This window comes from Vidua chalybeata, chromosome 28 (assembly GCF_026979565.1).
Source record: "Vidua chalybeata isolate OUT-0048 chromosome 28, bVidCha1 merged haplotype, whole genome shotgun sequence".
Lineage (NCBI taxonomy): Eukaryota > Metazoa > Chordata > Aves > Passeriformes > Viduidae > Vidua > Vidua chalybeata.
In genome coordinates this window covers 3,169,956-3,184,728 of record NC_071557.1, presented here as the reverse complement: position 1 = coordinate 3,184,728, position 14,773 = coordinate 3,169,956, and the positions used below count along the sequence as shown (strand labels likewise).

General features: G+C 56.4%; 1 protein-coding gene across 1 annotated transcript in view; it reads right to left on the bottom strand.

Moving 5' to 3' along the window:
- Positions 1-13,231, bottom strand: part of NUDCD3 (NudC domain containing 3) — a 28,009-nt gene extending 14,778 nt beyond the window's left edge. Inside the window, exons 1-2 of the mRNA XM_053966568.1 lie at positions 12,849-13,231; positions 11,031-11,308 (exon numbers count right to left, since the gene is read on the bottom strand). Of these exons, the coding sequence (XP_053822543.1) occupies positions 11,031-11,308; positions 12,849-13,040 (470 nt within the window). The 5' untranslated portion in view covers positions 13,041-13,231. The remainder of the gene's footprint in view (positions 1-11,030; positions 11,309-12,848) is intronic.
- Between the last annotated feature and the right edge of the window lie 1,542 nt (positions 13,232-14,773).

Here is a 14,773-nt window from a genome sequence, read left to right as displayed (position 1 = left end):
TGGGGAACTCACAAAGCCTGGATAATTTCACTGCCAGTGTAACTGCCAGCTCTGGAGTCATGGAGGATCCAGGGTGGTGAAGGCAGGCCACAGCCTTGTTAGGCACTGCTGACAAACGGCTGACAGCTCTACCACCTCCTGAAGCAACTCTTCCTTTCCTGGAGGTTTTCCAGCCAGATTTCTGCCTGGTCCAACTGTGCTTAGCACACACCAGTGGCACTCCAGAATTGGACCCTGCTCCTTGGCTGGGAGGCAGCTTCCCTCACCATTCACAGGAGACAGCTCTGGCTCACAGCATGCTGGGCCAAGCCATGCTGCCACACTGGAGGTGGCTCTCCTGGCCAAAGGCATCTGAAGAGCACCACTGTGCAGTGGGCGAGAGAACCTTCTACACCAACACCACGGCTCCTGCTCCCATCCCCGGACCAACCAGCTGAAGGGAGAGGCCAGATCCAGCACACAGTGTGGCTTGGGTGGCAATTGTCCCAGCAGTACGGCTGCTCCTGGTGCGACGGTCACTCACCGGACTGCCTGAATGCCTGCTGGCTGGGGCAGGTGGTGGCAGGACTGAGGGGAGGGAGGGTGACAAAGCACCAGCTTTTAAACCCAAGGGTTTGGCACTGCGTGCACTTGGCTGCCGGGTGGTGGGGATGGTGGGGGTGGGTCTATGTGTTCTGTCTTGTTCTATTTTTTGCTCGCAATGTGTCATTTTGGGGGAGGTGAAACCTTTAACAATGCACCGTCAAGAAGCAGCCGATCTGTTTCCCACTCCTCAGAGCCACATGGCGCAGCCACTGCGCTGTCCCTGGGACTGGAGCCACTCCCTCCCTACACACGGGGTGAAACCCTCAGCAGCCAAGGGGACCAAGACTCCCTGAGAGGTGGCAGTGCTGGCCCCAGTGGACATGCTGCATGTCTGAGGATTGAGCCATATGTCAAGCCCCATACACAGATTTCTGGGCATTTCTTACTCCGGGATTCCCAGCTCCGTGGGTTGATGACGCATGATGAGCTGAGCAATGTGGAAATGGCAACAGCAATCCTCGCTCTGTGGACAATCAGCTGAACACCTTTCTGTCCTTGGAGCTCAACAGATGCAGCACCTACTCTGTGAACACAGTGCTGGACACAAACGAAGAGCAGGAATCAAACACACCAAAGGATCTGGTTGGTTGAGCCAAGAAGAAGCAGGACAGCTCACCTAGTTCCTCTCCACTGAGGAGTTTTGGTGCAAGCATGCAAAAGTTGAGGAAAAGGCACAGCAGTATGAAGAGCAGAGGTGGGAAAGTGTCATGGGAGGGAACTGATATGGCATAATGCCAATGGACCTCTTTTTTCCCCCATAAGAAGAAGGAAAAAATTCCAAGGATTTTGAGAACAACTCAGTGAAGGTGATCCTCTCAGCCTGGAGCACTTCAACTTTCCAAGGCAGGATCCCTGCCCTCTCAGGAAGGGAAGTCCAGGATACCTGGATCTAGCAGTCAAGCATGCCACGGCTCAGTGGCCAGTACAGCAGACACCCTCCCATCACCAGCATTCCCAGAAATCTTCCTCGAGAGCTGGCACTGCTGTTTGCTATTAGTCAAGGTGAATTATTTAGGCAGCTTTAAGGAAAACATGTCAGGCCAGATGTGGAGATATTGAGGAAGGATGAGAAGAACAGCCCACAGTCTGTCCCCCTGAAACTGCTGCTGCAGGTAGCACAGGGCTGCTGGGAACCAGCACCATGTCAGCAACCACCATCCTCCCACTGTGGCAACACTCAGGTCACCCACCCAGGGTGGCCTGTCAGACCCCTGGCAGCCTCCAGGCATTCACACTACCACAAATCCCTGCTCCCTCCTGGGGAAGCACCTTGCACCACACCTGCATCCTGCCCTCCCAGCACTAAAGGGGCTGCATGCAGCCCAGCGGGACAGAAATCACAGAGCAGTGCCAGCTAGACAGGCAAGCAGGGGGCAGGCAGAGCCCATTCTGCATCGCTGCAGAAAGGCCATGCCCACCCAAAGACACCAGCACACGCAACAGAATACAGATTTACTGGACTACAGATTTACTGGAATACAGATTTCCAGAACTTCTGCCTACTAGCCCTCCAGATGAGAACCCAAAGTGCCTCAAGCTACAGGAAGATCTGTGCACCCCAAAAAGCTGCTACCAAGCTTCAGCCAAAGCTAAAAAAAAACAGCTTCTAAGATTATTTTGATGAGGGTAAAGTGTGCCCTCTGCTCCTCAGGGTTCCAGTGTGGGTGCTGTAGCAACAGGTAGGGAAGCCAGAGGTTTAACCTCATCAGAAAGCTGCATTCCCAAAGCTTCAGGGACTGTGTGCACGGAAAATCCCAGCTTTGCACTCCTTCTGCAAGCAAGCTGCAAAGGAGCCTCCCCTCCCACCTCCAGATTTAACATCTTTTGGCATCAAAACATCAGGACAAGTTGCACTTTCTGTCTCTGGGCTCTGCTTGGGAAGTGCCAGGGTAGGAAAACGTAGACTGCAGCTCCCAGACCTTCGCTGGGGTCCAGGAGGCACCCAGGGCTCCACAAAGGCTTCTCTGTACCAGCACTTCAACTAATGAGAGCTCTGGCACAGCAATAAGCAAGCTGAATGCCAAATCCCTTCCTTTACAGTTCAAGTCACACTGCAGTCAATAAGCTTCAGGATCCACTCTGATCCTCTCTGATCCATCCCGATCCTCTCTGACACTCCTTGTCCAGCAGCAAGCTTTCGCCCTGAGCACAGCAGTGGTCCAGGGCCGTCACAATCCTCAGGATTTTTTTCCAACCCAGGTGTGTTTGGTTTGCTGGAGAACCACCCAAATCCAGCTTTGGAAAGTCTTCTTCACCCCCAAAGTGGGCAGAAGTCTGTCAATAGTTCCCCATAGCCCATTATCCCTGGGGTCCTCAGCACACACCTTCAGGACTGCACTGTGCAGCTTGGTGATCCTGCTCTCAAAATCAGGAAGTGGAAAATGCAAGCCAGTGTCTTCCCCCCTCACTCTGAAACCTGAGGCACAGCCCAGGCAGGAAGTGCAGCCCAGGCTCAAGCCTGCAGTGCCCACCATCAGCCTTACAAGGATCACGGAATCGTGGAATTATTTTGTTTGGAAAAACCCTCTGAGACCATCAAGTGCAGTTGTGTCCCCAGCACCGTCAAGACCGCCATTAACTCATGTACCCAAGTTCCAAATCTGCATGTTTATTAAACCCCCCAGGGATAAGTACTCCATCATTGCCCAGGGCAGCCTGTGCCAGGGTTGGACAGCCCTTTCCATGAAGGAATCTTCCCAATATCCAACCTAAACCTCCCCTGGCACAACTCGAGGCTGTTTCTTTTGTCCAGTCCCTTGCTCTCTAGGAGCAGAGCCAGATCCCCATCTGGCTCCACCCTCCTGTCAGACAGTTGTCAAGAGGAAGAAGATTCCTCCTGGAGCCTCCTTTTCTCCAGGATAAGCCACTCCAGCTCTCTCAGCTGCTCCTCATATGACTTGTACTTCAAAGGTCACCTCACCTTCAGGAAGCCTCAGAGCTTCAACTTAACACCAGAATGGCACCAACAACCAAAAATCAAGCCCATCAAGACACATGCCCCTAGATCCCACTGTGTCACCAAACCCGGGTGACGCAGTGGGAAGGGGTCAAGGCTCCTGGGTACCAGGTGCCCAAGGCACCACCCACATGATGCCTTTGCTGCTCTACTCAGCAGCCAACCAACAAATCCACCCGCCTCCTCTGCATCTGGAGCCCCACCAGCCCCACCGAGATGCTCTGCCCCCCTCCCTACTGGGGGAGAGCCTTTTCCAAGCTCGCTCACTTCAGGAGAGCTTTTAGCCTTCCCTTTTGCCTCCCGAGTTATTTACAGAGCTGTTAGACAGCGCCAACTTACTGACATTAGGCAAGTTGAAATGCCACCGGCTTGCAGAAGAGTGTTGGAGTGCCGGCACCAGGGGGCTAAATTTCACTACTGCTGGGATATTTAGGTCAAGGACAGCAGGACATGCCACCGTCTGGAAAAGACCCCTGGGATCTTTATTGTTTGCACAGAGCTTATACAACCTTGGGTTTCACACATCTCCTGAGAGAGAGACCTACATGCAGCCAACCAGGCTGCCCTGGGAAAGGGGGATAAGGCCAAAGGAAGCCAATGGGATGGAGCTGTGGGAATAGAGGACAAGGTGGCCTCCCAGACCCCTGCACCACCAACATAACCTGGCCCAATCCAGGTAGTTTTCCACATTAGAGCCCTTTTGGTGAACACTGCAATATTAAACCAAGCAAATAGCGATTGCTTTTTTACCTAAGAATTGGGCACATGCTGTCCCTTGGTTTCCAGCCCTGGGATTTTCTGCTTGTTGAGAGAAAAATTTATAGGTTTTAATTTAGTTATTTTTGGTCCCAGGACCTAATTTTGGAGATCAGTACCTTGGTAGGGCAACCAAAAGCCTTAGCAGTTCAGTGCAGCACAGGGAAGCTGGCACTCTGCTGCTGATCTCAGCTACCCAACCGGAGGAGCCTGGTTCTCCATGAGAACACTGGAAAATTGGACCCTGACTGTTCCTCATCATCTGCAAAAGGCTTGAGTGACAAGTGCTGCACCAGAAAGGGCTAAGGGATTTCATCCTCAGCTCAAGTGTTTCAGCCCTTTGAAAGGATGCTTCCTGAGCAGTTAAGTTCCCACCACCATGGGAGAAAGCATATGGATGAAAATAATTCTCCCAGCAGGAGTGGCTCCTCTCCATTGTAAGAAAGACTCCACTTAGCAAAGATGACTTAAGTTACATTTCCCTGCTTCCCTCAGTATTACCTGGACACATTCCTCCCAGAAACCAAACACAACAGCACTGTGAGTGCAGTGCTGAAGACCCTGAGGGCAAAAAGCCTTGGTGCCACATAAGGAGCCAAGGACACACTGGGGCGTGTCAGCAGAAGGTCTCACCAACACAGAGCTCCCGTGAAGCTCTTGCTCCCACCTGAAAAAGCTGCCAGTGCTGAGGAGAGCTGGGAAGGGAGGAAAAGGGGTTGGAGTGACGTCATTTTATTGTGAGAGGTACCACGTGGCTGGAAGAGGATTTCCTGGCCTCACTGCAAAAGCAGGACAGCCAAGGAGAAAAGCAACAGGGTAGGAGGCAGAGAACACCAATGGGTCCACACACAAGCATGGGGATAGCCCTCAGAACACTGGAGAATCGTGCAGGACTAGGAGCACAAGGATGCTCAAATGAGAAACAAGCATGGAAATGATGACCCTACAGCCCAAAAACAGACTGAAAGGGGAAAATGGACATAACAGAAGAATCCCACAGAGGGCAGAGAAGGGGACTGGGGACCCACTCAATGCCTCTTCACCCACATGGAGAAAACAGCCCCACATGGCAGTGCTGCGTGGCAGGGACCTGCTGCAGAATAATGTTGCGGAGTCCCTCAGCATGGGAGGGCTGAAGTTCAGAAAGAAAAGGGAAAATAATCCCCCCAAAGGGCTGAAGGACCAAGCGTTCAGAAAGCCACTGAGCCACTATGTATCAGGGTAGGATGAAAGCACAGAGAAAGTATCACTGCACCGCTCATTCTGTTCTTTTCCTCTTCCCCCAGCATCTGCTGCTGATGGAGACAGGATACGGGGCCAGATGGAGCTTGGCTGTATCAGGTCAGGCCGTTCTCTGAGCTGTCTGACTCCCGCTCATGACAGGCCTTGGCCGTGCCGGAGGAATTCCCTGTGCACATCCCCACGTGCATAAAAGGAATCGGAACCAGGACAGATTCTCCTTAAATACGGATCAAGATCAGCTCCTTTCTAGGTCAGGCTGGAAGAACGGCACAGACTCTGAGGTGAGCTCATCAGGAAAGTCCATAGGGGCAGTGGGGAAGAAAACCAGTTTAACTGGCTTCTGGTCTGGACAGTCCCAGACAAAACTGCTGAGCACCTAAGGGTTCCCCTCCCTTCTGAATGGAAAAGGCTTCAGAGGAGAAAGCTTGGGACAACAGTCTCTGAGTCAAACAAAACCAGCCTTGAAGTTAGCAGCGTGCAGCAACAGCTCCTCTTCATAGCCCTGCTCCCCCACAGAGGGTGACCAGCAGTGAAATTCCTGTCCCCAGCATCTCAAGGAGGATGCAGCCATGCCAGGAAGCCCATCCTGCAGGCACCTCACAACTAAATGCCATCTGGGCTTCCAGCAAAGCCAAGCCGTTGCTAAGCTGAGTTAGATTCACACAGGCGCCACATGGAAATTTCCCAGAGCACTGCTGTGTCCTCCCAAGGATGCTCCAGTGCATCTCATGAAGGGTTAACTCCAGGTCGCTGGGGGCTCTGGGAATGGTGGGTCTCAGGAGAGAGTTGGAATGTTAGGAGTCAGCTCACCAGATTAATGCACTTCAGTTCAATCCTAGCCAGCTTCTCACCAGCCAGCAAGCCAGGGAGTACACCAGGGATTTTTGTAGGTCACTGCTGAGCCCCAACACCCACTCCCAGGATAGCAGAGCAATGCCAGGGAGACCGGCCTGGTGGCAGGGCTCACCTGGACCAGGTGACTGGGGCAGTCAGCATGGCCAGAGCTCTGCTGCTCAGCAGCAGCCTGTCTGCCCCCTTCCTTGGCACAATGGCACTGTGTGCATAGGGTGAGTGGACCCCCTTCCCCAGTCACAGACTCCAGAACACCTCAAGGGTCTCCTTCAAGGCCCCACAAAGTGGGGAGCCATGAAGAGCCCCCTCCTCACCTCAGCCCACTCTTGCTGCTGCCTCTTTCCTCTCCACACCACAGAAGGCGAATGGCTGAGGCACAGAGACCCCAGGGTTTCATTCTGCCCTGCATGTTGCTGTGCCAGATCACCCAGCAGCAGCCAAAGGCTTCCTAAGGAATGAGGCGCTTGCCCATCCTCCTGGGCCCACCTGGCACGGTGTTCCATGCCCCAGTGGCCCTGCTTCCAGCCCTGGCTGTGCTGTCCACACCCGAAGATCCTTCTCTCAGAGACCTCATCTGCCCAGATGATCTCTAGGTACAGACCAGAGCTGAGCACACCTGGCTGGAGCACCTGGGAGAGACAAAAGAGCTGGATGGAGAAACACATGAAGATGAGACATTCATCATCATGCACAGGCTTCCAGGACTGCCCTTCCCAGCATCCTGCACTACCTCTTGCCCATACATGGAGTAAGAGAGGGGACTCACAGGACAGGGGGATGAGAGCTTCCCCCCCAGTTCACACTGGGAGAAAGCAAGGAGCAGAGGGAAGCCAGGAACCAAAGTCATAAAGCACAAGCACAGGCCGGGCTGCGCAGTGCCACACGTGGGCTGCCAGGCTCTATTTTAAATGCTGTGTGGCAAATATATGCAGGATGGAATCCAAGCTGGGGGAAGGGGAGGGTGCTGGGCAGCAGAGGTGTTCAAAATTAGGAGCTGAGCTCAGGCAAGGATGGCTTCTGGGAGCAGATGGGGGAAGAGCCAGAGCTGGGACTGTGCAGCTGTAACGCGAGGAAGAACAGCCCCGTGGTGAGGTGTGAGGAGGGCTGTGGCCTGCTACCCTCCTGGCAAGCTAGGGACAGCAAGAGAGCTGCAACAACTGGGGAAGGACAGCTGGAACAACTGGGGCAGCTGCAAGAGGAGCCTGGCTTCTTCTGTGGCACAGAGACCTCTGTCCCCCTCAGCACAGCTCCTGGCACGAGTGTCACCCCAAAGACACCTCAGTCCTCGGTGTATTTACACCAGCTGCTGCTGGGTGATCTGGCACAGCAACATGCAGGGCAGCAAAGAGGAATTGATTCACCTGCCTTTCACAAGTGGGAAAGGTGAGGGAGTTGGGGAGACCTGGCCAAGCCGCAAACTGAGCCCTGAAAACCTCCACACCTGCAAAACTGGCTTGATTCATCTGGATCGACCCTGAAAAAGCTGCTACCATCTCACTGTGCTTTGTAAGATGCACCCAACCAACAGCCCAGCATCCGGGCGCAGCGCGAGGCTCTGATGGGAGCTGGCAGATCTGGGATGGTACCTGCCCTACATTTCCAGAGCCGTCAGGTTGACAGAATGAGCAAGTTTTTATATAGATTTTAGTGGCAGCGGTTTTCTTCACCAGCGGCTGGAGGGGCGGGGGGAAGGAAGGGAGATGGAAAATATTTTTGTTTAAGCTCTTTTCTGCATTCCTGCTGCCAGAGTTGTGCATTACTCATGCGCCCCTCGTACTCAGGCTGGTAGCTCTGGGTTTTGCTCAGAAGGAAGGGGCTGCGGAGAATTAAGCAGTTGGTTAAATTATTAATAGTCTGTCGGGGGGTGCCCGCCCGGCCCCCACTGCCTTTCCGGGGGCTCCAGTGCCCCCCAGAGGCATTGAAACCAACTACAGCGCCGTGACAAACCCGCGGCCTCCCCTGCCCTACTTCAAGCCCGCAGACACCCCATTCTCCTGGCCTGGAAACCACGAGACTCCTGCGACTGGGACAGGGCCTCCTGCACCTGGTCTCACCCACCACGTGTTCAAACTGGGCAGGCAACAAGGGGGCTGCAGGTGTTCCACCCCACCAGTGAGTTTGGGGCGGTGGGAGCAATAAGAGAAGAGGCAGAAGAGCCCATTGGGGAGGGCAGAAGTTGCAGTGGCAGCTATATGCAGCAGAAGGCACCTTCTATTCACAGCAACACCCAGGGGAGATCTGCCACACAGGGCCTGGTGTTCAATGCCACAGCTGCAGGCTGCAAAACAGCACCTGAGTGTCTGAGGTCTGGCAGGGGCCAAGCTCCAGCAGTGCCAGGACACACTCAGAGGGTGGCGCATGCAAGGGTTGAGTTTTAACCAGGCTCTCACCACACACAGTGGAAATCATCCCTCTCTTGGCTCCACCACACTCACTGTCAGACCAATCCTGCTCCCACATGAGCCCCCACCTTCCTTCCTGATCCCTTCAGTTTCCTTCCCACAGCCCTGACATTTGTTTCAGGCAGCTGAACTCTCCTCACACCAGCTGCTGCCCCATAACCAAAGTCTTGAGGTGAAACTTCACGGGGCAAACCACAGCAAACGCAGCCTGCAAAGGGATATGAGCAACTGGCACTCAGCCCAGCCCAGCTCCCTCTGCTCATGGCTTCATTGGGCCTCCAATCTCTCCCTCTCTTCTCCACTGGGAGACAGCTGGGCTGGACACACCCAGGACTGCTGTGCACTCTGGCAGGGCTTTTTTTGACTTGCTAATTTTGCCCAGGGATCGGGGTTAGACTGGCAGCCCCAGGGACAATCCACCTTTACCAAGAGAGCTCCAACACAGGCATTGCAGATGATTTCATTTTTGGCTTCTGGCTTATCTTTATCCTGTGGGATGCACATCAGTTACACATAAGTCCTTTCTCCTCCTCCCACTGGACCATGTGACTCACCAGGCACCTTCCCAGTCCCCTTTCCCCCTCCCCCAGTGGTGGCCACTCTAAGGCTCTTCCCCAACACAGCCAGAGCTCAGGCTCTTCTCCAACACGGCCTCCAGCCAAGGCTACAGAACCTGACTCCACCATTGTCCTAGAATAATGGAATCATGGAATATCCTGAGCTGGAAGGCACTCATGCGGATCATCAAGTCCAGCTCCTGGCCTCGCACAGGACAACCTCAACAATCCCACCATTTGCCCGAGAGCATTGTCCAAATGCTTCTGGAGCTCTGGCAGCCTTGAAGCCATGACCACAGAGCCTGTTCGAGTGCCCAACCACCTCCTGGGGGAAGAACCAAACCTCTCCACTCCTGCCACTTACCATTTCACTGTTCCCAAGATTTTGGTCCTCAGACTGTCCCTTCCATACGCCGAGGCATATGGAATATGCCCCAAAGCCTGAGCTCTGAATTCTCCCTGCCCCTCAGGGGCATCAGCCATCCCAGTCCTTACAGGATTTGGGGTTCTTCCAGTGGTCCACTTCTTTCTGGCAGCTGGCTCTTCCCAATGACATGTCCAAAACTGGCTGGGACAACAGGGATCAGCAGCCCAAGCTTCCCTCCTCACCAAGCACCAGTGGGACAGCAGGGACAAGGCACAGCAAAGCCCCACATATGGTCAGGACCATTGTGGCGATCGGAGAGGGTCAGCACAGCCATCACACAGGGTCTGACCACAGAACACACCAGGGATGGGAGGAGGAGATGGAGTCTGCACAGCCAGCTCACAGCATCACTCCCCCGACTTGGTCAGCAAAGAAACACTGGAGTTTGAACCTCAGCGAGGCATGAGGGCCCTGAGTATGGGCTGGGCAGCTCTGACTTGGCTCAGGGTCAAGGTGATGCCAGGGAAGGATGAGTGAAGCCTGTACAGGACCTGCATTCAAGTACATGGTTCAGCATCTTGCTGCTCAGCAGAGTCAGACTGGAAGTGTCCCAGAAGCTGTGGAAGGACTTTGACACAAAGACATTTCTGCACAAATGGAGGCTGCTTGGCACTGCTGGAAAGCCACCAAGCCTACCTAAAGAGAAAACTCTGCAGCACTTGCTTGATCTTCAAAGCTGGCCCTGCTCTGAGCCAAGGGCTGGGTCAGAGATCTCTAGAAGGCTCCAAGCCCCTTTGCTGCTGCAGCCTTGTCACACGGCCAAGCCTGCCAGCACCAACTTGCAGGTACTACAGGTATCCGTGCACACTCCCATACAGCTTCTGGGATGTCTCCCAGCATGCCAGGGAGTCCAGCACTAACAGAAAGATTGCAGGCTGCTGCCAGCACTTCCTCGTGAGCCTTAGCAGGTGCCAGTAAAGGGAAAGTAGACACCATAACCAGTTTGTGGAGGAGCTGCATGGCCCAGCCCAGCTTTGTGGGGCCATGTACAGGATATGCCACCTCTCCTGCTCAGAGCAGAGTGGGAAACGCTGAACCACCTACAGGACAACAATTGCTGCCCTCCTGTGGAGAGTTACACAGGGCCTCCAGCCTTGGAAGCCTGCAAGGGAAATCCTCACAGCCTCCCAAAGGGCTGAGTGTCTGCAGAGGAAGGTCAAAACCCAAAAAGGGCTGTGCAGGGAACAGCGGGTACCCTGTCCACAGTTCTGCCTCCCCCCACCAGGAGCATGAAGAAAGTAAGAGACCCTTACGTGAGCAGCTCCGCTGGAGGCTCCATTGACACCGGGCTGGGGGTGGCAGCACCCTGGGCTGCAGCTGCCTCCTGGGTGCCTTCAGCTTCCCCAGCATCTGGTGCTGGGATGTGCTCCGTTGTCTCCACCTCAATCTCCTGAGCTGCAGGACACAGCTTCACCCTCTCAGCGGCTGCAGCTGCCTCCTCCTCCTCCTCCTTCTTCCTCAGCTTCGCCTCCAGCTCCCGGCACCTCTTCTCATCATCCTGTCTGGCCATCCGTTCAAACACTCGGAATGCCTGGGAGAGAAAGAGCAAACCCAGTGAGCAGCACTCCAACTCTGCCTGGGTGCCCAGAGAAGGAAAGAAGCAGCATCACACACCTGGGGCACCTGCTCCTTCCTGCCCTTCCTCTCTCTGCACCACAAACCTACGCCGAGCTGCTTAAGTCACCAAAACAAACAGCTGATGACTCTTTGAAAAGTCCAATAGCTACGTCAAGCACACCTCAGAAACTCCTGGGAGCATTTTGGAATTGTTTCTAGGATTGTATTCTCAGAGCCAACCTCACCCTAGCCTGGGAAGAGGGCTGGTTACTCCAGGGAAAAGCAGAGTGGTGAGATTCAGCTCTTGGCTGGGAGAGGGCTCCAAGGAAGCCTCCCCTTACCCCATATCCCAGTGCTCACCCAGGGACCATTTGCAAGCCTGGACTCAGATAAAGTCTCCAATAGGCAAGCAGGATGAGCTGCCCCAGGAGAAGCTGCAGGACAGCTGACCTGGCACTGGCTGTGCCCAAGCAGACAGCTGCAGGAGAAGATGTGATCCCAGGAGATGTAATCCCACCCCTCACCTGGCTTCCAGCCATGCCTGTCCAGTGCAGGCTGGAGGTCAGACGTGAAGCCCACAGCTGCGTCTGCAGCAAGGGGTGATGGCCACTCAGACCCTGCACCTGCTTCTTGAATGGGCTGCAAGTTCCCCCACCCCAGTGCCAGGCTTTGGCACTGTAAACATGTTCTAAAAAGCCCTCCTTCATTTCCCAGGAATATTCTGGAGGCAGATTTAGTGCTTCCAGCAGTGGACTGGCACACCTGCTCGATTTGAGGATTCCTCTGGGTCCAGGAAGTGCAGGACAAAGGCCGTGGCCCACGGAGGGCTCCTGCCTGCACAGTCACAACAGGACAGGAGCTCGTGCCACTCACCCCAGCTTTCCTCCCCACGCAGCGAGCAGAGAGGAGGGTGTGGGAGAGGTGAGTACCAGCCCTGCATGGATCATGCAAAGCAACACCTCACAACTGTGTCCCCTGAACTGCAGTTGAGGGAGGATGAGGAGGAACGAGCCCCTTCCACACTGTCCCCACACGCTGGGTACCTCTGGTTGCAGCCATGAGGCCGCTCTAACACCTTCCCGCGGCAGGAACGCTGCACCTCCTTCATTGTGCCCACCCCAAAAACTCTCGAGGGGACACCAGACAGGAACCCAAGCTCGGGCCAAGGTCCGAGCTAATGTCGCAACCCGGCTCTTCCCACCGGGGTCTCGCAGTCCTTGCCTGCCTCCGGGGCTCCTCGTCTTCTTACGGGGGTGATGCTTCCCCCCGCTTCAAGGCACCTCTCCTGCCTTCCTCTGCGCTCCGCCAGGCAGCGCTGGTGCCCCGGGGGCTGCTGTGCCGCCCGACCCCCGCCCCGCATCCCCCGCTCTGCCCGGACCTAACCCCGCCACCGGCCCGATACGAACAGCGCCCAGCCGGGGAGACGCGGCTCGTTCGGCTCGGCCCCGCAGCAGCGACAGCGCCGGCAGCCAGCAAGACCAGGCCGCGCCACCCCCTCCGGGCGCCGCCGGTACCTGCAGGGCCATGGCCTGCGCCGCGCCGGGCGGGAAGCCCAGGCGGTCCCCGGGCCGCAGAAGGAGCCGATAGAAGTCGGTCTTGCGGTAGAGGAAGCCGAAGAGGATGCGTAGGAACTCCTCCACGTTGCCGACATGCTGCAGGATGCCCAGCAGCGCCTGGTCGTACATGTCAGTGAGCGCGGCCTCCATGGCGGCCCAGGGCCCGCTGTCACGGCAACGGATTCGGCCGCACTTCCGGTGCGCCCGGAACCCGCCTCGCGCACATGTATTCCGGCCGCCCGGGAGGCCCCTCCCCCCCGCTGAGGGTTCCAAGGCATTTCCGGTCCCCCGGTGGCACCGGTGGGACCTCCTGCCGCCTCCGAGCAGCAGCGGACGCCCAGACCCCGCGCCCCCGTGTCCCCAGTGTCGCACTCCCCGTACCCTCCGTGTCCCCCGTGCCCCCGGCCTCCCCCTTCCCTCGCCATTCCCGACTCTGCCCCCGCGGGGGGGTGGGGCTGCAGGTCCCGCCCCGCGCCTGCAGGTGGTGCCCGGGCCCCGCCGCCGCCGCTCGGGGGCGGGGCCCGGGCCGGGCGCGGCAGCGGCAGCGGAAGCGGCGCGGGCCGGGTCCGGGGGGGCGGGCGGGAGCGGCTCCCGCGGCCCTGGCGCTGCTCCCGCTGCAGTGCCGGCGCTCGGGGCTGGGGGAGCTCCCCGAGCCGTCCTCTCGCTCCGGCCCCCGCTCTCTGGCCTGGTGGCCCCGGCCGCTGTGACCCTCGGCCCGCTCCTCACCTGAGCAGCGTGGGTTTATCCAGCCGTGTGCGGGAGGATTGGTCCACAAAGGTCCTGGCACACACCGTATCAAAACTACCGAAATCAAAAATGATTCTCTCAGCTGCTCCCCGCGATCGGCTTGGTCAAGACTGCGACCATCCAGTCAACCTAGCCACCAGACTCGCCCTGCAAATCCCCCTCTGCAGGGGCCCGGAGCGGGATGGGGGTGCCATGTCAACAGCTCGGAGAGGTGCCATCCCTAGTCCGCCTTTGTCCGGGCGGAGCTGCTCCATCGCAGAAGGTTGGTCAGGCAGGAGCTGCCACTGGTGAAGCTGTGCTGGCTGTCCTGAGCCACCTGGTGCCCTCCACGGGCCTCAGCAGAACTCCCAGGAGGATTTGTTCCATAATCTTCCCAGGCGTAGAGCTGAGGCTGAGGAGTTGGTAGTTCCCAGAGTCTAGGTACTTCTTTTCAATCAGGCATAGATCCTGTTTGTGAACATTTTCATGTCTGTAGTAACAGACTGGAACAACATATTATGTGTTGTAAAACGTGTTTACAACTCTGCAAATACTTTTCAGGTTATTTATAAGTTGTCTAAGGAACTAGCTGAAAGTAGCAGAAAGTAGCCCAGGGCAGTGGCACTGTGGCTGGCAAATGTGGGTTGGTGAAGAAACAGCTGCATGGTGCCCCCCAGACCTGGGAACTGTGCTGGGCAGGGGGGAACTCGGGGCACCCGCCCAAGCTGGCCTGCACTGCAGACATCCCTCAGCCCTGTGCCAGGTACTGTAGACGTCCCCCAGCCCTGTGCCAGGCCCGTGGGGTGCTGGTGGCCAGGGCAGTCCTGCACTGGTACTGCTGGGCCTGTGGCATGGGCAGCAAATCACGGAGGAGACAGGAGCGGCAGCCCGACGGAACTGCTTGCCCTGAGCCAAGGAATTTTCTGTCTCTGGTGCTCTGCCAGGAGGAGGTGCACTAAAATCTGGGAGGGAGAATGGCTGGGACAGCTGAACTGGCCAAGGGCACGCTGTGTGCCATGGAGCATCGTGCCCAGTGAGGTGGGGGGTACCCCTCTGGGGCTCACAAGGGTTTGGGGGCTGGTTTGGCATTGGTTAGGAGGTGGTGAGCAGTTGTAATGTGCATCACTTGTTTTCTTAGGTATCCTCTCACCAAGTCC